The sequence below is a fragment of the Heterocephalus glaber genome, unplaced genomic scaffold (genome assembly GCF_053883595.1).
Source record: "Heterocephalus glaber isolate CG9 unplaced genomic scaffold, H.glaber_assembly_v1.0 deba00001553, whole genome shotgun sequence".
NCBI classification, from domain to species: domain Eukaryota; kingdom Metazoa; phylum Chordata; class Mammalia; order Rodentia; family Bathyergidae; genus Heterocephalus; species Heterocephalus glaber.
Window position 1 is genome coordinate 5,985,757 of NW_028258344.1, and position 25,796 is coordinate 6,011,552.

The following is a 25,796-nucleotide window of genomic DNA, read 5'->3' on the forward strand; positions in this document are numbered from 1 at the left end:
CCTGAGAATGATGATGATAAATACATTTTTCATGTTCTCATTGACCATTTCCTTTTCCTATTTTGTGAACTGTCTGCTCAAATTTTTTTCACATTTACCTATTTTTAACTGAATTGTAGGACTATTTCCTTGATACCTGTAGTTTAACTGGTACACATTATAAAAATTTCTCCTTATATCTGCTTTTTGGGGGGGGGTTGTAGTACAGTACTAGAGATGAACTCAGGGCTCATACTAAGCGCTCTCTCTCTCTCTCTCTCTCTCTCTCTCTCTCTCTATATATATATATATATATAAAATTTTGAGACACCCAGCCTAAGCTCAAACTTGCAACCCTCCTGCCTCAGCCTCCCAGTGTGCTGGGATCACAGACCTGTGTTACCATGCCAAGCTCCTGTTCATTTTCTTAATGGCATCTTCTGATGAGTAAAAGCCTTTAATTTTGAAGGCGCTCAGTGTATTAATTTTACATATTTTTAAACACATCCCAAAACTACTCAGAATTAAAACTTAACAGGATCCCCAAGCTTCACACTATAAAATGTTACACATATTTCAGGGCTGGGGATGTAGCTCAGTGGCCCTGTGCCTGCCTGACAAGTACAACGTCCTGAGTTTGATCCCCAGTGTGTGTGTGTGTGTGTGTGTGTGTGTGATGTTACATTTATTTCAGATATAATAATTTGATCTATAAAATACAATCATTGGGCCGGGGATTTAGCTCAGTGGTTCCGCCGCCTGCCTCGCAAGCTCAAGGACCCGAGTTCGATCCCCGTACCAAAAAAAAAAAAATACAATCATTGCCAGAGGCCCCATTTCTGGATGCAATATTGTGCCAGTAAAGGTAGAGGCCAGAATATCAACTAAATGTCTCTTAAGACATCAGATATCACTGAGAGTAAAAGTAAAGAAATTTTGATGATTTTGAGGAATGATTTCATCAGGGAAGTCATGAATTAATCTACGTGCTCTGCCACAGGGAGGCCAGTCACACCCTTGCAGATGGGGACCCCTGAGAGCAGGGTTCTGTTCTCCAGGCCATGCATGCAGAGGTTCTAACCTCTCCCTCACAAGGCTGCCACCAGGGACTTCAAGGGAAAGCTGTTTCATTTGAGCCTCTTCAGCAATGCACCTCCTAACATATATAATCATTATTATTATTATTATTTTTTGGTACTGGGGATAGAACTTGGGACGTTGCACTTACAAGGCAGGTGGCAGCACCACTGAGCTAAATCCCCGACCCCATAATCATTATTTTTAAGCAGGTTGCACTTAACAAACATACAGTGTCATCAAATGGTCAAGGTCTTCTTTTGTAAGCATTTAAGAATAACTTTTACTTCTAGAATTTGCCTAGGATTGCCATGAGACATCAGTTTATAGATGTTCTGAGTCTGTTTCCTTCGATAAAAATGGGACATTTGTCCCTGGAGTGTCTTGGCTACCTCTTCCAATTTTCTCAGATCCCCAAAGGTGAAATACATAAAAGTTTTGGTTAGTGGTGTGGTTTTTGACTTTTTTTGAAAAGCCTCTGCCTATTCCACGTCCAGCCTCATTAACTTCACTGCACATAATACATCTTATTCCATAAAACACTGAATATAAACTACTTTTGTCCTATCTCAATGATACAGCAAATCCTAGCTCCCATCTCTACTTCTCTCAGCTGCACCCTAGTTCAAAACCAAAGTGCCGGGTCCACGTCACCACCATGTTCAGAGTTGTCCCCTACCCCTGTTCTCACTGACTCATTTTTTACTGGAGAGAATGTGATCCCAAGAAGACCCAACTGGCTGCAAAGCTGAAGTCTTCAAGCTTACACAACTAATGGGACATGTTAATGTTCACACAGAAAGCACAAGTTCTGACCAGGCTGAATCTCTTTTCAGCAGTGATTAAGTTTTTTTAATGCTACTCTGGAAAAAAGTATTGTTTTAAAAAGAAAGCTACTGGTCAACATAAAAGTCAGATCAGCCAAGGTATTTTCAGCTCTGTAGGCTAACATGGATTTTAAAAACAGGAATAAGGGCCGGGGATTTAGCTCAGTGGTGCCGCTGCCCGCCTCGCAAGCGCAAGGACCCCCGTTCGATCCCTTGTACCAAATAAATAAATAAATAAATCAAACAGGAATAAAAATATTAAGATGCTGAATTTGAAACGGCTTTCACAGTTTTCTCCACACACCTTTATATTCATTCACCCAACAAATACTCTTAAATCCCTGGCCCTGGGCCATGAACAAAAGAGGAAACTAAGGTTACAACATAGTGTAGGAGAAAAGTAAGAAGTCAACCACATTTACTTTGGCAAGTACTGTATCAGGGTAAAAGGGTACATAAGGTGTAAATAAGCACTTAGAGAAGATCATAATCATTAATTTTAAATATATAGCTTTCTAAAGTATAAACTGTTTCAAACTCTTCTTTACAACTATTAAAACTATTCATTTCATAGTTTTATACAATTTAATCTAAATTGGCAAATCTAAGTTATAAGTCAAAGAAGAAAATAATCATAATTCTTACAAAGGAATTTTAAATGCTAAAACCAAAAAAAAGGAAAGAAAAATTTAACAAATTGCTCCATACTTCAGTATTTACACAAATAACTTTAGCCCATTCTTAAGTCATGTTTAAAAATAAAGTGAGTGGGAAATCAAGAACGCTTTGCTTGCAACATAAGCAGAGCTTATTTTCTAGTTTCACAAAAACACAGAAGAAATAAGATGCCTGTTTCTGCCCAGCTTTTTTCCCCAATCAGAATGCACTAAATACAAATGAAAGAACACTGAGAATGCCTCTTGTGACTGCAGAATAACTTCCTATGGAAGTAATCCCAAAAGCTCAGTATCAGGAAATTTGTAGCATGGTGCCCGAACAATACCTGATACTTGATGGGCGTGACATATTTAAACAATTCTCCACATTAATGAAGTATGCACATTCTCAGTGATTCTGCTATGTGTTTACCTCCAACACTTAAAAACATTAATAGGATTTTTTTGTCTTCTTGCCTATAATATAAACTTTAAAAAAATCCCCCCATGCAACACATCATTTTTGAAAGTTTATTACATCCAAAGCAGTGTAGGGTACACAAAACTACAGGTACCCCTTGCCTCAATGACTTTTGGGACCAGTCGAGAGAAATATTCACATGTATTTGTTCATTCCAAACTCTGAGTGTCTTTCTATGTACTAAGTACCTAGTTGGATACTCAATACTCACATCCTACCATATCCAGACAGCTATTTCAGAAGGAAACAAGGGAGGGAGTAGGGAGAAGGGAAAGAAATGGATAGGGATGAAAAAAACACTGTGTCACAAAGAAAGGAAGGAAGACAGTGGAAACAAAGTCTTATAAATGGGAAAGGAAAGAAGGATTAAAGGGAAGGGAGGGGAATGGTAAAAAACGAAAGAATTAAGGTATAGTATGCACAGGTACAAATTCCCCACGATGAATGTGATCATTACGTATGTCAAAAATGCACCAACAAAATTAATTTTTTAAAAGATTGTTCAAACCCACAATGTTTACCTACTTCAAACATTGGCAGTATCTCTCCCAGTCCCATGGGCACCTTAAACCAGGGTGAGTAATCTATGGACCATCTCCTGTTTCTGGTATGAGTCAGGCTCTAAACATGGTTTCACTTTAAAAACAGTTGAAAAGAAAGCAAAGAAGAAATTTTATAATGTGAAAGAATGATGTAAAATGTAAGTTTCAGTGCACATAAATAAAATTTTATTAGAGCAGAGTAACATTCATCTGCTGCCCCTACTTGTCCATGGGTGCTTCCGGACCACAACAGCAAAGCTGAGTATCAGCAATGGCAACTGTATGGCCAGTAATGCCAACGCCTGGCCTGATCTAAACAACCGTGGTAATCATCTCCCAGCCTGGTTCACATAGCCTAGATGGATATAAACCAATGAGAAGCAAGGGGGGGTTTGCCTCCAAATAAAAATGAAAAGGAAGCCCCTTTTCTCCTGCTGAATGTGAACCAGGCAGCATCCAATCTCCACTGCCATGGAACCCACACGGAAACTGGCCTTGGATGACCTACACTGAGAATAAGAGTGAAGAAGCAGAGGGAAGTGAGTCCTTAGAGCATTTGGAGCCACTGATCCTTCCATACCAGGAACTGGCCCTATGTCATCTTTTTAACAAAATAAAATTCCTAATTATTTATGTGAGTGTCAGTCTCGTTTCTGTCCCTAACATATATGGTGCCTTACAACTAAGCAGGACTGAAAGTTTGTTTATAGGAATATTACCATCACAACACACATAACAACTGTATTCATGAATCTCTTACTACAGGCAAGGCAACTTCATGGTGAATTTTCATACATATAAGTACTATCATCTTCATTATGAACATGGGGAGAGATTTAAAGATGCTTGGAGAGGTTGGATGATTTATTCAAAGTCAAAAAATTAGTAAATGAAAGCTAGTCTTGAGGTCAGTTCAGTCTCAGACTAGCTTGTTGTCTAATGTCATGACTGGTTCATACTTTCATCTGTTGAAGAAACTGAATCACAAGTTCTACAGAAGAACAAGATGGGGCAGAAAAGGGAGCTTTTCAAACCCAGGCTAGGAGAAGGGGACAACGGGAGAGCAGGGAAGAACCAATGAAGGAAGTCAGTTTTGAAGAACATGTAGGAGACAGGCAAGGAAAGGCAATCTTAATATTTGGTAATTTTGCTTTATTACAGTAACAGGCATACAAATAGCTACACTCTGCTTATAAGAAGAGGTACAGCTAAAGCAACAAACAAGTTTTGCCAGAAAGTTTGAAAGTTCAAAGGCAGAAAACTTTTTAGACAATATTACTTACTAAATGTGCCTACAAAGAAATAGAAAATGTAACTTGGCCAACCTGACTGAAGAAGAAACAAAATTTAAATAGCCCTTCACACATTAAAAAAACAAAGCTGTTTCCCCTCAGGCCTACCCACATCATCCTGTGCAGGGTGAAATGACAAAAAGCTTCAAAAAGCAAATTCTACACACACCATGCCAAAGAACAGAAAATGTGTAAATGCTCCTAAATCCATGAATGTAGCTAGAATAATCTTAATAATAAAACCAAGAAAGAAAATTACTGGTCAGTTTAACTCACAGATACATTAACCAAAATAAACCAGTAATATTGAAAATGCAGTACATAAAATCACCAGGTTGAATTTTTCGCACAAATGTGAGTATAGTTTTAAAGTACAACATTTGTATTTATAATTTACCACATAAAATATGGAAGGACAAAAACTCTGCTATGTACAATAGAAAAATATGGTGGATGTTCAAATCTTTAAAAAATCATTACAGTAAAAGATAGTCATTAATCCCCTCAAAACACTGACTTTTGTTTTTAGCTGTGCTGTCATGGCTGTCTTAATGTTCTGAACCCATTCAAAATACCTTTCCTGATCATTCTGACCTTGGGGAAGGGAAGTCACACATTGCCAGATCTGGTGAATAAGAAGGAGAGGACACACAGTAAAGTTTCTACAAGGTAGCCTTTCCCTTAGAGGACACTTGGCAGCAGTAGGCACCATATTTCTCATCACATCTCATAAAGACACTCCCGAAAGAGGACTTCCTGAACTATTTTGGAAAGGAGCAAGAACAATGAAATGTGTTCAAAGTGAAGAAGTATTGTGTGGGGGATTAATGGCAGTATCTTGCACTGTAATACCTTTTTAAATGTAAGCATTCATCATGTATTTTGACCACATCTTGTATAATCTCAATAAATGCAAAGGAAACACTCAGTACTAATGGTAATCACTAGTACGGTGAGAAATGGTCGGAGGAAAAATGAAATCAGTGAGGGAAGACGAAGGGAAGAAGAAAAAAAGGAAGAAAACGACAGAGCTTCAGACCTATATCCAGCACGAGCACAGATGCAAAGTTGCTGACAAAATAGTATTACCACAGTTTAGGGCAAAAGCCTTGGCTCCAGGAGTAGTCCCAACAGATCAGGCTCTGCCACTTATCTCCAGATGCCAATCAGAGAGATGTATGGTGAAGGGTAGGAAGAGCATTACTCAGCATGGCCACACTGGGAAGGTCAGATAAAGATGTTCAGAATCTGTCTTAGAGTGCTGACAGAAACTCTGAGGAACAAAGGCAAGGGGTGGAGGTTTCCATGGTTGTAGAGTTTGCATATCCGAGGAAGTAACCCTGGTCAGGCCAGGGTCTGCTGGATCAATATCTCAAGAATGGTTCTGAGAAGTTCTTATGGCATAATGCGGCAATCTGGTGGGGGGGGGGGCGGGTCTCAGTTCCTTCACAGTGATGTCTGTGAGGTTTTGCTTTTCCTTGAACTCAAGATGACTAAAGTTTTAGGACAATGGCTGGAGATTTCTAGGAGTCATTCCGGGGGTCTGAAATAGGGCACTGTAAAAACTGGCAACTGGATGTCCCTGCAAATCCTGAAAATACCTTAGTTTTACCCTTATCTTGGTGTTCTCGGTCTTGAAGGAGATGGGGTAAGTCAGGTAAATTTAGAGCTAGTAAACTTAGAATTACTAGTTTTTAGACAACATTCCCTAAGTGACCAACATGCCTCCATGAAAAGTTAAACAGGGATCTGTCCCAAAGCTTTAATAAAGGAAACCAATATAAAATGAATGCAGAGATGTCAAGCTTTATCCTTGTTTCAGTTACCCACTGGACATCTGCAGGCCCAGGCTCTCATCTGCATTACAGCACCGGCAAATAACTCAATATTGTGTATACAAAAGTGGAACTTCAATACAGAAAAAGTATGACATAATTCTTAAACTACAAATACAAAGGAATCTCCCCAATCTGATAAAAAGCATCTACAAAACACCTAGAGTTAATTTTCCATTTACTTGAAAAAAGCCATACGGCTGCTCTATTTTTATTCACAGTATCTTAGAAGTACTCCCTCATAGGACAGTAATTCAAGGAAAGATTGGAAAAAAGAAGACTGTTTCTACTCAAAGGTGAGGGGAAATTACCATAGAAAATCCTATAGAACTAGTATTTTTTAAAAACTACTGGAATTAAATAATAAATTTAATAAAGCCATATGATCTAAGTAACAAGTATCAATTGTATGCCTAAGTGCTAGGGTCATAAAATAGTAAAATGAAATTTTTAAAAATACATTCACAATAGCATCAAAAACTAAAATATGTAGAAAAATATTTAACAAAAAGTGTATGAGTTCCACACCAAAAACTACAAAATGAGGCAGAAAGAAATGAAACATCTAAATACGTGAAGAAGCTAGGCATGGTGGCATACAGTTGGAATCTCAGCACTCTGAGAGGCTGAAGCAGGAGGATCAAAAGTTTAAGCACAGCCTGGGCAACTGAGTGAGACTCTGTTTCAAAAATAAATAAAATAAAATAAAAGGGGTGAGGATGTAATACTTCAAAATAAATAAACAAATAAATAGCTACAGCATTATGGGATGGCAGAGCAGGTATCAGTGAGATGTTTATTCTGTCAAACTTGGTCTACAGAGGCAATGCAGTTCTCATCATAAACACTAGCATGCTTGGTTCTGCAGAAACTGACAAGGTGATTCTAAATGCACTTGGATATACAAAGGAACTAAAATATTCAAAGCTATCTTAAAAAGAAAAACAAATTTGCACTGACTCGTTTTAATAGAACTTTAGCCAGAGTAATCAAAACTGTAAGGTACAAGCTTTAAGGCCAAAAAAGGGGGAAAAAAGGAACAAGGAGCCTAGAAGTAGACATATCACGTAGCACTGTCATCAACTTTTTGACAAAGACACCAAAAGGAATTCAATGATAAAACCCAAGTCTTCAGCAAATTGTGCCAGAATAATGATATCCATATGGAAATTTAAGCCTAATCCAAAATTGATTTGAGGAAGATCACAAACATAAAAACTTAAACTATGAAGTTTCTAGATGAAAATATAGGATAGCTTTGTCATCCTCCTATGCAAAAACAGAAAAAAACAAGTATCAATATTAAAAATATTTTCTCTTCAAAATATACTATTAAGAAAACAAAAAGATAAATACATTAGGAGAAATGTTTATAATACATCTATCTAAAAAGAACTTCCATCCAAAATACATAATTATACTTCAATAATACAAAAGCCAAAGATTAAAATAAAAAATGTACAAAAGAGATAAGTAGAAACTTCATAAAAGAAGTTAATGTGTATGGCCAATAGGATAAGAAAAGTGCCTGACATCATCAGTCATGCGAGAAAGGCAATTATAAATGATGAGAAGCCATAGCACACCCACTAAAATGCCTACAATTTTTAAAATGACAACACTACGTTTTTGGTACATATACAAAACAACCAAAATTCCCACATTTTATCTGTGGGAGCATAAAATATCCTGTACAACAACTATATAAAAGTTTGCCAGTCTTTCAATAAAACTAAATACATACGATTTAGCTCAGTGGTTCCGGCGCCTGCCTTGCAAGCGCAAGGTCCCGAGTTCGATCTCCAGCAGCAAAAAAAAAAAAAAAAAAAAACCAAAACTAAATACACACCAACTTGGGATTTAGCTCAGCGGTTCCACCTCCTGCCTCCCAAGTGCAAGGACCCAAGTTCGATCCCCAGTACCAAAAGAAAACTAAACACACACCTAGTCTATAATCCAGAAATTCCTCCCTCAGATTTGCTGAGGAAAATGAAAATATATGCCCATTCTATATAAAAATTGTCATCATAGTAGTCAAAACCTTGGAATAGCTCAACTGTCCATCAATTTTAAAAAAAGAACATACTGTGCTAAAATCACACAATGAGACTATTTCTCAGAAATAAAAAGGAAAAAGGGTCTGATACATACAAAAATGTGAATAGACCTCAAAAATATTATGCTCAGTGAAAGAAGTCTTTACAAAAAAAATACTTATAGAATGAATTCTAAAACAGATAATACTAATATATAGTGAAAATATTACAATGGTTATGTCTGATGGCAGGGTGGCAAGGCACAAGCTTGAGGGAATATTCTGGAGTGATTTTAATATTTTTTTTCTTAATAGTTTGCTGGGTTACAAAGTAGATACATTCACAAAAATTCCTCAACTTAAAACTAAAATTTGTGCAATATACCATTTGAAAGTTTTAAAGGGGACCCATACAAAAAAGTTCAGCTCCAATTAATGACATGCCTGAATAAATTTTGGGGAGACCAAGGTATTTAGACATGGACAAGTTAGCTTGAAATGCATAAAAGAAAAGGATTGACTGGTGGATGTGACAACAATTAAATATACTGAAATGTTAACCACTTTTGAGTCTAGGCAGCAGAATCTTTCAACGTGGATGTATATTTTTAAAATAAAATGTTGGTTAAAAATATAAAGTACTACACCTAACTAATTAAAGATGTGGGTGACTTTGCTAATTTGTTTTTTTTAATTTTAAGAGAAAAATAAAACAAAATTTCATAATAAGAGTAACAACAGTTAATACACTGTGTATCATTATCTTCAAGGTAGTTACTCAAGAGTACAAGACAAACTTACAAAGAAAAAACACAGATAATAACACAAAAATCTCTTCAATGAAGATAAACTGGTAATATAAAGGAAACAAATTAGCATATATATTAAAATATTTTTAAACAATAGAATATGTAATTTGGGGAAGTATTTGAACTTCTCCCTATGTCTTATCTATTTTGTTCATTATTTGTGTGTGAATGTATATACACATATATTTTTAATTGTAGAATTGAATTATAAAAAACACATAAATCAAAAAAAGAGGCCAGGGATTTAGCTCAGTGGTTCCACGGCCTGCCTCACAAGCACAAAGTCCTGAGTTCAATCCCCCGTAGCAAAAAAAAAAAAAAAAGTTATTATGCTCATGTATAGGACTCAATTTTATAAACATGTTTATTTGTCCCAAATTGTTCTACAAATTCAAGAGATTTCAGTCAAAATCCTGAAATATTTTTTCATGAAACTAATTTAAAGAAAAGCATGCTATAAAATGTAGAGACAAGGAAAACTTGCAAGGATGACTGTGAAAATGACAGGGTACAGAGGCATGCCCAGTAAGATGGGAAAACCTACTGCAAAGCTGTAGAGAGCAACTCAGTGGGGTATTAGTGCTGTGCCACACCTGAAACCAAGTAAAGCCACATTTATAGCCAAGAGCTTATTGCAGATAGGTAAGTTAATTAGATATCTTGTGTGCAGTTAGACGGGACCAGCCCTCCAGGAGTCAACACAGCAAGGAGCCAACATGGAGAACAATTGAGGCACATTCACTGGTTAGCATTATAAAAAGGAAAAGAAGTACTACTTCTTCCCCTAGAGATAGACTGCAGTGATGATATTCTAAATGGGAAATTCCTTGTATGTGACTTACTTCCCCATCTGATCCCCATTTAATCAATATTACCCGGATGACTGCACTTGTAATCTTATTGGTTGGTCATGGTTTTGTCCCAGCTCATGCCCGCCTTGTAAATTTCCATTGGGTCTTACAGTTTTGTGCACTTTGTACCCGCCTCACCACAAGGCTTTGCTGTATTAAACATCTTTGAAAAGTGCGGTGGGCGGGCAACCCTCTTTCTGGTCCCCCTTCTGTCTCTCTTAGAAGCTATCTTTCTCCCAATAAATTTTTCCTACTCTTAACCTCCATTGTTCCTAGAATTCATTCTTCGATTTTAGAGAACATGAACTCGCATTTTGGTATCTAGTAAGTGAAAGGGCCGAAGAAGGGGGCACACACGGACGTTCAAGCAAGCTTTATTGGGGCGGCCGTCTGCAGCCTGCCGGCCTGACTCACAGAAGGGAGACCAGCCACTGCACGGGCTGGGCTGGAAGCTTACGGAGGGATCTTGCAGGTGGGAGAGCACAGTCCCTTGGTGGGGTGGGTCACTGGGGCCGGGGTATGCAGCAACAGGTTTCAGTCAGGGGGGATGGAGCCACCACTTTCAGGAAGGGCCTCTCTCACTGGAACATCCGACCACGAAACCGGTGGGGCAGAAAGACCTTGGCTAGGCAGGGAGTCACTAACCAAGGGAGGTCAAGCCTGAGTTATGTGGAAGCTCCCCGTTCCCTGTGGCCGGAGTGGGGCGAGGGGAAAGGAGAGGAGGGGCGTGCTCTGTGGGGGCTCTGAAGTACCTGACAGTAAGTTTGGGAGGTACACTTCTTCCCCCGGATCCAGCTGACACTGAAGATTCTACAGAGGAACACCAGCCACCGCTGCCACCGCTGCCACCGCCGCCGCCACACGGTTTCAGGGCGGGAGGCCGGGGGAGGGTAGCGGAGCTGGCGAGGCGGTCACGTCGGGTCCCAGGCGGCTGCTGCAGGCGCTGACGGAGCGAGCAAGCGGGCGTGCGGAGCGGTGACAGCGGCGTGGCCTCGGCCTCTCTGCAGGCGGCCCAGAGCGGCGGCGGCGCCATGAGCGGGGGCACATCGAGGGCAAGATCAGCCTCCTTTCTAAGGCAGAGTTCCGCTCTGAGGGCATCCTCTACACCCTCGACATCCAGAACTCCACCGTAGCCCTCGCCAAAGGTCGATCACTTGGTACAGAAGACAGAACAACAGAGACTCCAGTAACACCATTATATTCCGCGGGAGTGATATTAAAGACCTCACTGCTTGTGAGCCACCAAAACCACAAGGTTCCTTGCCTCAGGACCCAGCTATTGTTCAGTCTTCATTAGGCTCATCTACTTCTTCATTGCAGTCAGTGGGAGTGGGTTCCTAGGGACCTTTTGGCAGGATGCCGACATACAGCCAGTTCAGTCCAAGTTCATTGGTTGGGCAACAGGTTAGTGCTACTGGTGTTGCTGGAAGCTCTTTGACATCCTTTGGAGCAGAAACGTCAAACAGCAGTAACTTATCCGAAAGTAGTGCGGTTGGATCTGCCTTTGAGAAAAAGTCCAACCATGGAGCAAGCAATACAGACCGCCTCGGCCCATTTACCTGCTCCAGCATCTGTTAGGAGGAGCCCTGTATCAAGCAGCCCTTTGCCATCCACCAGCCAAAAAGCATTAGAGAATCGAGAGCACAGGTGAGCCAATGTCCACAAAGTTCCAAGGCCAGAAAATGAGCAACTCAGAAATGATAGCAAGAGACAAATAGTTCCAGGTGCTCCTTCAACTCCAAGGAGAGGGCGTGAAGGTCATGGAGGTGGCCAGGGAAGGTCTGGTATTCGCTGAGACGGTCCAATGAAATTTGAGAAAGACTTTGACTTGAAAAGTGCAAATGCACAATTTAACAAAGAGGAGATTGACAGAGAATTTCATAATAAGCTTAAATTAAAAGAAGATAAACTTGAGAAACAAGAGAAACCTGTAAAGGGTGAAAATAAGGGCGCCTTGGGTGGATACCCAAAACAGTGAAGGAAATGCTGATGAAGAAGACCCACTTGGGCCTGCTATTATGATAAAACTAAATCCTTCTTTGATAATATTTCTTGTGATGATAACAGAGAACGGAGACCAACCTGGACTGAAGAAAGGCGATGAAGTGCTGAAACTTTTGGAATTCCACTTCGTCCAAACCATGGCCGTGGAGGGTACAGAGGAGGCACCTTCACTACTCCTCAGGGATTTCGTCGTGGATTCAGAGGAGGTGGTGGAGGAAGAGAGTTTGCAGGTTTTAAATACAGAAAAACCACAGCTTTTGTACCCTAAAAGGTCTAGATTGGTCGTACTGCTTTCTGAAAGAAAGACAACAAAGTTTGCTGCATAGTCTTCAAACAAGTCTTTGAAACTGGGTGAATTGGTAGCTCTTCATGGTCCTGAAAATTGATTTCAGTCTTTGTGAAGAATGAAGAAGTGAATTTGCTGTATATTTGTCACCAGCACTGGGTTTTGTTTGTTTATTTTTCTGCTTGATTTCAATGATACAACACAGTTACTTTTGGGGGGAGGAAGGCTCATCTTTATAAATGAGCATTAAATATATTTGGAATAGCAGAAGGTTAAGTAATTTCTTATGTATAGTTAAACTAAAGCAGTACTTCAATGGGACTTATAAGTATTTTTTCATCACTAAGAGGATTTTTCTTATCACTAAATTGCATTTGGCAATTATTGCAAGCTGCCTGCAGATAGGCCGACCATAGGAGGTTGTGCGTGTGTATGTATGTATGTGTGTGTGTCTTTCTCTTTTTTCTTTCTTTTTGGAAATCTTATGAGGTAGCTTATTTCATCTATTAATTAGGGTGCTGGATGGTAGAGAATTTTGTCAGTCAACTATGTACACACAGTAAATACTGTTTCTTAGGCAAAGGTAACTTTTTTATATAGTTGTAAAATTCCATTATACTCCATTGCCAAAGAAACATTAAGAAATTTGTATAACTGTATAAAAAGCAAGTAATTTTTAAAGAATAAACATTTTAAAGTCAGCAAACATACTGTGTCTTTGCTGAAGGTGATGTGCTGAGGAGCAAAGTTATGAGTGGGTCTCTTTTTTTTCTTAGCTTTCCAGGCTTAAGATTTTTTAATTTGTTTTTTAATGTTTTGAACATAAATGAAGATTTGATACATTCTTCCAAAAGGGTAAATTATTCATGCTCAGTCTAAGAACTTCATTTTGTAGCAAATGATGTATCACAGGATTTTTTCAAATAATAGATGTTTTCAGTATACAAATGTAAATAATCATAGATAAGAATGTACTTTGCTGTATTTTCAAAAAAGTAACCCTCCCCCCTTTTTTAGGACATTGAAACTAGGTACCAATTAACCTGTTCTTCCTGATAAACCTGGAATTTTGCTGTGACAATGATTCATTCCATTAATTTCAAAAAGAATCAGAGTGTTCAAAATTATTTTGGCAACCATAATGTGTATCACATCATTAACACTTTCCTTGGGTCTGTGACCCACAAATGACTCAGAATAGAGTTCATTGCTAATTATAAATTACTAATTAGTGTTTTATTTTAGCTATCATAGAAAAAATTAGCCACTTTTTTTGTTTTTATGAAGGCCATGGAATAAAAGTATCCAAAGATTTAAATATTTTTATCTATTTTGATTTTTGTTAACATTACTCTTAAAACATTCAGTAGTGATAAAGGTGTAGAAAACTGCACGGTAGCAGAATTGGAACATTTAAAGATGGTTGACATTTTTAATTTTAAATCTTTTGCATAGCTCTACAACGAAATGTTTTGTAATTTGGTTTCATTACTAAAATCCAGTATTTGGCAGCCATAGTTTAGATAACATTGTTTAATACTATTTGCTAGGATGTTAACAACAGAATCTTTGGAGGACCCACAAATCATGATATTGAACACATTTCTGAGGCATTCTGAGCATCACAGCAAGTGCTATGGCAATACTTCAGTAGACTGAAATGTTCCAGGTTGATTTCAAGAAGAAAACTGTAAATAACTGTTCTATGTGCTCTGAAAGAATGAGTTCATGTGTCTTCCCAGCCCCCTGGGTCACTGACTGGGGACATTTGTTGTCCCAATAACAACTGGCAGCATGGCATACCTGCAGTGCACCTTAATATTAGCAAGGTTTTAATTCTAAAGCAGAATAAAACTGTTAAATAAAAAAAAGAAAAAGAACACCAACTAAAGTTCAGAAAACTCTCATTATCCATTCTTTCAAAAATATTTGAATTACCTCAAAATATATACAACAAAATCTATACTCAGGGCCGGGGATTTAGCTCAGTGGTTTCGCCACCTGCTGTGCAAGCGCAAGGACCAGAGTTCGATCCCCAGTACCAAGAAAAAAAAAAATTTATACTCAGAAATGTAGAAATCTAATTGTAAAAAAGCAAAAAAGTCAGGTCTTTCAGGAGAAAATGAGAATATTTTATGATCTCTGCAACAAAGGATGGCTTAAATAAAGCACAAAACCACAAACCACAAATGAAAAAAATAGAACAAATTACTATTAACACAGCAGAATCTCAAAATTTTGTTCAACAAAATGTAACACAGAAAATGAAATTTCACATAATCATTGACTAGAAGTCCTTTACCATACAAGTAATGCAAAACTTCAGGATTTAGAAATATAACTGTAAACACAAACCAAATAAAAACATAAAAATAGGTAATGTACACAAACAGGAAATTCAAGAGAAAACACAAATGACTACTTCCACTAGTAATGACAAAAATGCAAATTTAAACCACAAAAAGACTACTTCACATACCCTCAACTTGCAAATATTTAACTTTCCCAAAGGTGGCTGTATAGAAGGAGATCTTATTCACTGTATCAATTTACACTGCTATAACCACTTTAGGGTTGAAAAATGGCAATGGATGCTAAAGTTTAACACATGAATTTGCTACAATCCAATAATACCAATCCAAGATTATACCTAAAACACTGAGACACACACATACACACACACACACACACACACACACACACACACACACACACGGAGACAGATACAAGAGTATTCAGACCAGCATTGTTTGAAAGAAAGAAAAGAGGTGTTCACAGCAGGACTGCTCAACGGAAAGAGGCACGTTCACTGGGCATGGTAGCTCACTCCTGTTAATCCCAGCTGAGGTATTCCTGTGAGTTAGAGGCCAGCCTGGGGTACATATTGAGTTCAAGGCCAGCCTGAACTAATAGCAAGGCCTTGTCTCAAAAAACCAAAAGAAAAAAGAAAATAACCAGAGTTTTGGCAAGATTTCAAATGGTGTCCCACTAGTACACTAAGTAAATTAAAAGCCTAGTCACAAAACTTTTACTGCATGATAAACAAGTCCATGAGTATTTCTACACACATAAGGATATAGATATACTGCCTAAGCAGCTTTCATATATATTTTTTAAATGTATTATATGTGCATGAATACATAAGATGTAATGTTCAACATAACATTTATAATATGTATTCCTTCTGCTTATATATATATTAGATATAATAAGGAAAGGTATGGGAATTATATAATATGTACTACTTCTGTGTATATATTATAGAGAAATGTATGGCAACAGGTATCACGACATTTATAATAATAATTGGGACAAGCTACCACTGGAGAGGAAACTCTATGAATCTGGTAATGTTTTATTTCTTCACTTCTATTGTGAATAAATGGATATTCACTACCTTATTCATACCAACTAACAGGTCTTAAATACATAATATTTCAAACAGATACCATTTTAAAAACAGAACAGTATATTTTTATTTTAGAAGTTAGAGGTGGTTGTCTGCCAGAAAGCAAGTCCTTGAAAGAATTCATAACCTCAGAAGTATCTCAATTAATAAAAATTACCTGATTCAAGAAATGAAAAGGTAAAGTTAAATGCTAGGTACTCTTTCAGCAAACATCTACCACACAATTATTTGTTTATATAGGGAAAAAAACCCCTAAGTATCCCCAAATAAAATTTACATGTACGCTTAAAATCCATGAAGCTTCCAGTATTTATTTCAAGATTACTGAAATTAAAAGCAGAGTGTGAAAGATAGGAAGAAAACTTACCAATATAACAAACAGCAAATAGAAGTTAGGATGGAAAAGCAACACAGTAATGACTGCACAATGACACTGCCGTCAAGCCTATGTGAAGCCCGAGAAAAGGAATTATGACACAGGTGATTGTGGGATGCAACCACTTTATCAAACAATACTCTCCTGCTTTAGGACTGCACCACAGAGAATGTTCTGGCTTCCACACAGAACAACCCACTGGGTTAAATCTGTGGGCACACAGAGGACAGCAGTGCTTGCATTTCTCCAACTTCAGCAGCTGCTTTTTCTTCTACCAGTACTGTCACTGGAAGGTCTGCCATGACTGGCCCTCCTGCTCTCTCGTACACTAGCCTCTTGCTTTGGAGCACAGAAACTATCTACAGATCCTTCAACAGACCTTCTGGGACTATTGTTTTAAAAGACTGACTGACCAGGTGAGCTCAAAACTCCCTGAATCTAACAGGTCATCTATATCAAATTTGTCCTTGGTCATCTTCAATAGGATTAGAACTAAAATATGTTTAGTGATTTTGCCATTAAAAGAAAGATAAACTACAATAGCTAAGGGTAACCAAGACGCATCCCTGAAAAACATGCCAAATATAAAACAAATGCAAGAAACACCTTCCTATCAGAGAAATGAAAAATAAAAGTGATTATCATTACTGACAAGAAGATACCATACTAGCTCCCAGAAGTACCAGAACAAAGTAAAAAAAGTTGAAGCACTGAATTGTACAATACAACCCTATAATGGGACATAGGGAAGAAAAGCAGGAAGAAAAAGGAACATCTTAATTCTCCAGGCTTCCAGCAGAAGTGGCCAGAACCATAGGACCTAATCAGACATATGCTCACCCGGGAAACTCATTCAACCCATGCAGGCAGTGCCGAGAAGTGGGATTGCTGGGCAGCAGGCACAGCAGCCAGCCAGGCGCCCCAGCAATGGCAGAGGTTCTCCCCAAAGAGCTGAGTAAGTTATAGATGGGTTGTCTGCATACAGTTTTTTTTAAATTACTTACTGATACATAAAACTGATACATAAAAACATAAAAACAATACATATTAATGGCTACCATATGATGTTTGATGTACACACTGCAATATTTAAATAAGGTTAAACAGATCCATTTCCTCAAATATTGATCATTTCTTTGCAGTAAAAACCTTCAAAATCCTTTCTACTAAGTTTTTGAACTTGTACAATACATTACCATTATTTGTAGCCACCCTAGTGTGCAATACTACATTAGAACTTTTCGCTTCTAACTGTACATACAGGCTTTACTAGAAGGGAAGTAATTTTTTAAAAACATGATGTACCATGGTAAAAATGAAGTCAAACTGCTTAGAGGAGATAAAGAAATACTGTAGCTCAGAAGCAAACTAAGTTGTACATCATCACCATATTAAAAACAGTAGCTAGAATAGCAATAAATTGCCCTGAGCTCTATTAAGATACAAGAATTTACCTCTGAGAGATTATCAATGGGCAAACCAGCAACTTGAAGGCTGATGCATACATGGGATATGTACACAAAAGTATTCAGTGCGACAAAAAGCCACCGTATAAATAGTACCGGAGAAGCATGTATTTTACTTGAAATACACATGTTACAGAACAGCATTTGTTTTGTTTTTGCTTTTAAAATGAATGATCACAGAATTTCAATCATGCAATGACCTGCTTGGAGCTGTACACTGTATTCTCCAAATCTTGGCACTTTCTCCTACTACCAGCAGTACTTTAAAGGAGACGTATAAGAAGCAGAGGGCATATAAAATTGGCTATCACAACTCTAAAGGAGAGCAAAGATAAGTCTCCTTGTTAGAGAAGACTGAGATTAGAGATGCTGAGTGACCAGCCATGTGGATTCTAAATAAATATGAACCAAGTCATTAGATTCTCCCTCCTAAACTGCACTGTCTTACTAGCGAGAGGGAGTTTTTGTTTTGCTTTGTTTTATTTTGTTTTTCTATTGGGACCAGAGAGCAGGAGTTAAATTTCTAATATTAAATAAAAATAGTTCACATGAGCTTTCATCCATGTTACTCTTGGTAATTATTGAAAATGCAAACCTCATATACTAATTGTCTAATAATCTCTATGATACAACTGATTTTTAGTGCAAGACTAAAATACAGATGTTATTTTTTATTTACCAAGCCTACCCTAGGTTAATACAGTTAGTCTTTTAGGTGTTCAAGAACTCTCTCAGACCAAGCACTCAAGAGGCTGAGGCAGGACTGTCGCAAGTTCAAGGCTAGCCTGGGCTGTTACATAATAAGTTCAAAGCCAGCCTTTATTGCAGAGTGAGAATTTGTCTCCAAAAAAAAAAAAAATTAAAAACTCTCTCAGAACATTTTTTAGTACTGGGTTTCATATTATCTTCTCAGGTTGGACAAATTCTATTAACTAAACAAAAAATACCATAGAATTCATGTTATGGATATATTATGGCCTTCCTATCTTTTTATCTTAGAATGACTAATAGAAGATTAAGCAATAGGCTAAAGAAAGGGAATTTCACCAGGGCCTTCTTCATTACAGGGAGCCAAAATGCAATCAGCAGTGTATTTTATATATCTTAGTTACTAAATAAACTAAGAGACAATGGGAGTAGAAAGAAAAGAGAAAAAACACTCAGAAGTGTTTGTAAATGACCAAAACCATTCAAATGAATCTGTGAATATCACTGTTTTATAGATAATATATAAATATATTAAATCCTAAAACAGATAAGCCTAAATAAAGCTGCTTGGGACCAACTTTCATTACCAAATTTCAAAATCTGTTAGAAATCTTAAAAGAACTAAGTATCAGTAGATAAGTTTTTAGGTAGTTGTGCAACAATAGTTTTCAGTAAATACAAACTGATTACAGAGAAGGAAGTTTTAAAACATAATTGCTATTACATAATCTGAACCTTCAAATTAGAACGGTGTTCTACAGCGACACCTACCGGTAAAGTGTAATAAGGTAGCAGGACACTTGGACAAAATAAATAGGCAGATGGAAAGCTGGTTAGAAGCTACAGGGAAGCAATGGTTCATACTCAACAGGGAAAGCTAAACAAGGGCCAAAAAACATTACACATACCAGCATCTGTGCATTAAAAAATAAGCCCAAAGCAGAACTGTGCGTCACAATTCTTCACCAAAGATTTTTCAAATCAATAAATTTAAAGAAGCTTCTCCTGGTCCCAACCGCCCATGCAAGTTAAATTCCATATGCAAGGTAAAGACAAGATATCCAACTTATTCATTCTTTTGTATTCTAAGCAGTAAAACTGAAAAATTAAAGTTAAACCCCATTTCATCATTTTTTTCCATTAAGTAAAGAAAAATAAAAAGCAGGCAATTACTTTAAAAACCTTTTTCCTAAAACTCATTGCTTCAAAACACTGAGTACTTTTTCTTCCATACTTTTACATACATATCTAAGAAACAATGTTTAATGTGACCAATGTCACCTTCAACTTCAGATTCTCAATATAAAACATCTCCAAAAACTATCTGACCCCACATACTCTTCTCAAACTAGAGTTCCAAATGTGCTGTTTCAAACATAATTTTAGTCAAAGGAAATTTAATTAATGACATGACAAAAGTACATTTTTCTTCAATAACCAAACGTAGCATTCCACAGAGAGAACCAGAAGTAAACTTGATAAACTAGCTCAACTCCCAATTCCCAGGAGATCTTTCACTTTAGAGAACCTAAAATTCTAACAGTATGGTTGTAATTACTAACAGAAATCCACAGGCTGGGGATTTAGCTCAACGGCACAGCATCTGCCAGACAAGGGTGAGGTCCTGAGTTCGATCCCCAGTACCAAACAAAAAGTCTACTAACAGATATCCTGAATTCTAATGTTGGATCTTACAGTAACTAGCTGAGACTGCCAATTCATAGAGTAGACAACCTTTCCAGATGTTAACATGAGAATGGTTTACATTTCCAGCCTCTGGGAATCGTTTACTAATCAATATCCATACCTCAATGACCAGGTAGACAAAGCAATGAAAGCAATGTTAGCTTTACCTCTCAGGTATATGCTGCTATAAAAACATAAATAGAATCACCCTGTCAGCCTAAATTTTCAAGATAATGCAGATTACCCTGGTTTCCACCTCTGGTGCCTTTTACCTCACACATGGCCAGAACTCAATATTTACTGGGGAAAAAAAATGGCTGCAGAAAAAGAATATACATTCTGTAATACGTAGGACTTCGATAACAACTCGAGTTTCTTGGACTTTTTTTTGTTAACACAGGTATTTCTTTTACATACTGTCATTTAAATGTTCTCTTTTACACAGTACACATAAAATGATCAAAAGGCTGCAGATCCTCAAATACAGACACAGCTCACTCTACAATGTATGATACAAAAGTCAGAATAATTTAGGTCCTGACTTATGTAAACTTATCAGCTGATAGTTAAAATAGTTTAATTACCTATTGGATAAGGGTAGGAACATCACACATTTCCCATTACTAATTCTTACCAATAACAGGCTTTACAAAGTGATTTTCTTGGATTCGATCAGTCCTCAAGAGTGCAGAGGCTAAGCAGAACAGGGAGGGGCTGGAGTGCAGCTCAATGGTAGAGCACTTGCCTAGCATACACAAGGCCCTGGGTTCTATCCCCAGCATCAAGGGACGGGGATGGAAAAAAGATGTTTCAATGGCTACAGAAAATTTAAAGTTAACAAATTATTCTTGATGGGCTTTCTCTGGTCTCTAAGCAGCACAAAAAGCTCTTCTTATTCAGAAATGTTAATATGTATAGGCCCAGCCACCAGAGGCAGTTGATCTATCCCTCTCCATATTTAACTGACAGGAAGGACAAGTGAACAAGGAACACAAATTTCACTTATGTCAGAGGTGAATTCATAGGGTGGTGCCTTTGAACTTCAAACTGCGTGTACCTCTTTCCATTCGGAATATACATATTAGTTCTCAGTGTAAATGTGTGCAATGGATTTAACTGCACCACTTTCACTAGCTACATTTATTCACTGATTCATTAATCAAATATTTATTGAGCGCCTAATATTGGACAGGACCCTTCTAGGACGTGGAGATAAGAAATGAAGACTGAAAACAAAGAGGAAAGAGACTGAAACAAAGGAAATACACAGGAGCATAAATAAGACAGTATGCACTATGAAGGAAATAGTTCTTTTAAGTGTAAAAATAGTTGTTTGATTTATTTCCTTAGCATATATGAATGCACCGTATGCAGATCTCAGCACGGAACCTAAATCATTTCAAGTGAAGTTCACAGCGCACATTCAATCCACATATGTATTCCAGTTTCGATATCCTAAATATGAGATTAAGCAAATGTAAAAGAAACCGCATACCACTGAAATATGAGACAAAACAGATTTAAAACATTTGTTGTCTATGCTGGGTAAGCAGAGCGAGAAAAAGAAAGGTCCATCAATCTAGGTTTTTTTAGAAAAGAAAAAGGGGGAAATAGCCTCGCCCAGTGTTTTATGCTATTCTCTGGTGTTCTAAAAGCAACTGCCACGCATATTAAGACGACTACATAAATCTACTTAAAGAAATTTCCAAAAGCTTTCAAATCAGTCCTAACTACAGCCCCCTCCCACCCGACCCGCGCGCGGTCTCCCCGCTCCCAACAGTCGCCTTCGAGTTGCTGCTCAGCGCTGCTGGTTAGGCAGGAACTTAACTCTGCCTGACTTCGGCTCATTTTCAAACTCCCCAAAGCAGGCAAGGCAAAGATAAACAGTTCTCTTACTGCCAGGCTCCATTTCAGCGGTCGATCGGTACCCTCCACCTCTGCCGCGCCCCGCAGGTGAGGGCACCGCGGCCAGGGGCTCCGGGCGGGATCCGCTCTGCCCGCCCGCCCGCCAGGCCCGGCCTCGGCCTGCGCCCCGCGCGCGCACGGACCGAGCCGCGGGGAGGATGGAGAGGCGGCGAAGCGCCGCGGACCCCGCCTGCGCTCCCACCCGAGGCCCGGCCCAACCCGCAGGGACTGACCTCTCCGAGTCCCCGGGCTGCTGCTGCTGCCGGTGCTCGTGCTGCCGCTGCCCGAGCCGCTGCTACCGCCGCTGCCGCCGCCGCCGCCCTTGGCGTTCTTGCGCGGGGCCATCGCGCGCTCCGGGGGCCGGCGAGGACCCGGGGTCTTCCTCGGAGCCGCGGGATTCGAGGGCGCGGGAGCGTGTACGGGCCGCGGTTCCTACGGCAGCGACTCCGCCTTGCACTGCCCGCCGCACCTCCGAGGACTCTCACCCTCGTGCCGGCTGCGCGCCCCCAGCCCTCGCGTGCGCCGAACCTGTGACTCCCGCCCCCGGCGAGAGCGCGCGGCTCGTCCCCTGCCCCGGGCCACGCCCCCGCTCTCGCCCCACCCACCGAGGACTGAGTGACAGTGTGCTTGAGCCACTCGTCAGAGCCCTAGTGAGAGGGCGGCACCCTGCCACACTTTTCCCTCTGCAGACTTGGGGCTGCTCTGCGCTGCGCAGCTGCTTGTGAGAGCGAGCTGCCTGCAGCTTTCCAATCTGTCTTGGTCCTTTGGAACGTGGCAAACGTGGAAGCCGGCGGGGCTCTCGCGAGCGTTGGCGCACCCGCTCCATCGGGGTGGGGAGGGGCGCAGGGCTGGGACAGGCGGACAAGGTGGGGCGCCCGGGAGAAGCGCGCTGCTTCTGGGCCTTTCACTGGGGATTTTGTTCCTGGGGTGTCCCTGTGTCCAGACACCAAGGAATGCCATTCCGCTTCCTGCGAAAAGGATGCCTGTACCTTGTCAGTGTTAAGGTATTTCTGAAATGGCACTATTAGGAGTAGTTCAATGCTTGCATCATAGTCGTCGTTGATTTAATATATATATAGCGTGATTTACTTCATTACTGCCATCTATATTTCGAGAGAATCTCACTTAAGGCGTAAAAATGTAAATGTGACGCGAAGCTCATTTTCTCACCCTGGAGGCACCCTCTCTCTGAAACCTTCCCTCCTCCAGGATAATGTCCGCAGTCAGCTTACCTGCATGTCCCCAGCCATGGGTCCCCCCTTTTGTCCGCACAGAGTGATTGGACCTGAGCCCAGAGTTCAGAGCAAGATATTAAAGATGTTGGGGCACGGATGAACCAGACAAGGACTTAATGTCAGAGCCGTCTAGTCTTCATCATTTGTGTGTCACCAATTGTGAGCACCATGCCAGGTGGGCAGCAGACGAGCAAAAAATGTTTGGTGACTTGATGCATTTCTGTCAGTTTCCTGAGAGATTACCCCCAAAGCTGGACCGTATTCCGAACAGTCCCTCGAAGTGTCCATAGGGGCTTCGTGAACCATATACCAAAGACAGTGACCGCTGTGTGGCATCTACTTTTATTCTTCTGCTGCTGCCTGGCAACCTCCCTACACACACCAGTGGCGGGTGCCGAGCCCACATCTCGCCTCTTCTGCTTGACTGGCTGGATGCTCCAGTGGTCATGCTACAGAACCGTAAGAAGTCCTGTCTCCACTGTTCTCCAAACCGGGGATGGCTGCAATTGAGTTTTGGCCGAAGGAGCTCTTTGAGCTTTTATCTTGTGACATCTCCTTCTGCCTCCACACACCCTTTCTCCTGTTTGGACTCCCTTACAGACTCCTACAGCAGGATTTAGGGGTGCAGGGGGTAAGAAAGGAGGAGCTGGGCTGAGACAAACGTAACTGGTGGCACTTAATAAAACAATAATGACAGCTAGGCTGAAAAACAAAACAATGCTGACATTCCCAAAGGCAGTGTACCTCTTAAATTTTCACAAAATTCTTTTATCAGTGTCCGTTTTTAAGTAATGAGGTAACTAAGGCTCAGAGAGATAAAGTAAGTTCACAGAGCGGAGAATTGATAGAGCTGGAAGTTGGACTCAGTCAGCTGTTCTGGCCCCAGGGTCTGTGGTCCAAATTATTCTTCCCCGATGTCTTAACTTACTTTTCCTCTCATTGCTGAGACAAAATACCTGACACCCAAAATTAAAAGGGAAAGGTTTATTTATCTCACAGTTCATGGAAGTTTCAGTCCAGAATTGGCTGGCTCCAAGGCAAGGATGGCAAACAGGGATCACAGAGGAGAAACAACATGGAGCAAACAAGGTAGCAAAAGCAACAAGGGAAACAGTTCATGGCATGGCAACAGAAGACAGACAAAGCAACAAGAGATCTTAACAGTGTCTTTCCACTCCTTTCATCTTACTGAGACTACCGGGTTAGGGTGGTGCCAAACCACTCACATGTAGCGGTTTAGTAATCTTATGTCCTCAATCCTACCATCACATACAACAGATTAAGCTACCTTCCGAAAAAAACTGCATGAGTCTTTGGGGAGACATCTAGACACAAGCCACAACACCCAACAAGGGTTAGTTTTCAGCGGAGAATGCCTCCTTTGTATGACCCCTAAAGACAGTTCTGAAAACTGATGGTGGGCACCTTTCAGCGTTCTCATCTTTGAGGAAATCAAGTTAATAGCTGACTCAGAAAAGCCATGCAGTAATGCTTTGCTTCTGCATTTCCAGAAACAACCTGTTTCCAGTGACAAGGTACCTTAAACAGAAACAGTCCAAAGTGGATAGTAAATAAGATCATTGGAAGGAAGAGGCTCGCTAGTCCCTCCTTAAGTCATAAAAGAGCTACAATGTCATGTATACACTGAACATTATGAAATAAAATGTATAACAATGCTTATAACATCAAATACTACTGACTGTATACATGGTTTAATTTCAGAAACTAAATTCCCCCAAACTCTGTATCAGAATTAGTATTTTACTTCTGTTTATTCTTCCCAATTTATGGGTATTAAAAGCACAAAGCTTACCTTGGTCTTTGCATGAGACCTTTTCTCAACATGGAATGGGAAAGTCAAATGAGAGGAGGAAATGTCCCTTGTTAGTCTTTCTTCTTTTTTGTGATTTCCAAAGAAGCTATGAATGAGCATCGGGTGAAATAATGTTAAAAGAACCACAAAAACAGCAATTAACTAGGACAATGTATTAAAATACTAATTTAATGGAACGTTTGAACTAGGCCAAATGTGTCTTTCAGATATTTCCATAAATTTACTTTGGCTTCAGAGGGATTTGCAAGTGAGAGCCAGAGGACACTATTTGGCCTAGTTTTAGTTGGGTTTTTTTTCCCCCTCTTGTTGACTTTTCACAACCTCCAGACAAACACTTTCAAAATTACATATTTTGCAACTTGTGTGTACTAAAATGTTGTTCTAAAGTTCCACTTTATTTTTCATTAGTACATATTTTCAGTACGTGGTGATTATATTCATCCTGGGGAATTGATACATGTACATAATATTAAGTTCCACTTTAACTTGCTTCCCAGAAAGTG

At 39.5% G+C, this 25,796-nt stretch overlaps 1 protein-coding gene across 11 annotated transcripts in view; it reads right to left on the reverse strand.

The window, feature by feature from the left end:
- Nucleotides 1–25,377, reverse strand: part of Asph (aspartate beta-hydroxylase) — a 233,520-nt gene extending 208,143 nt beyond the window's left edge. For 9 of the 11 annotated variants that reach the window (XM_087190370.1, XM_087190372.1, XM_087190377.1 and 6 more), the window contains exon 1: nucleotides 22,458–22,763. In XM_087190370.1, coding sequence (XP_087046496.1) covers nucleotides 22,458–22,569 — 112 coding nt within the window. In that variant the 5' untranslated portion in view covers nucleotides 22,570–22,763. Of the gene's footprint in view, nucleotides 1–22,215; nucleotides 22,351–22,457; nucleotides 22,764–25,272 lie in introns of those variants that run through there. The other 2 variants (XM_087190378.1, XM_087190380.1) reach the window with 2 other exon arrangements.
- Nucleotides 25,378–25,796: the final 419 nt, after the last annotated feature.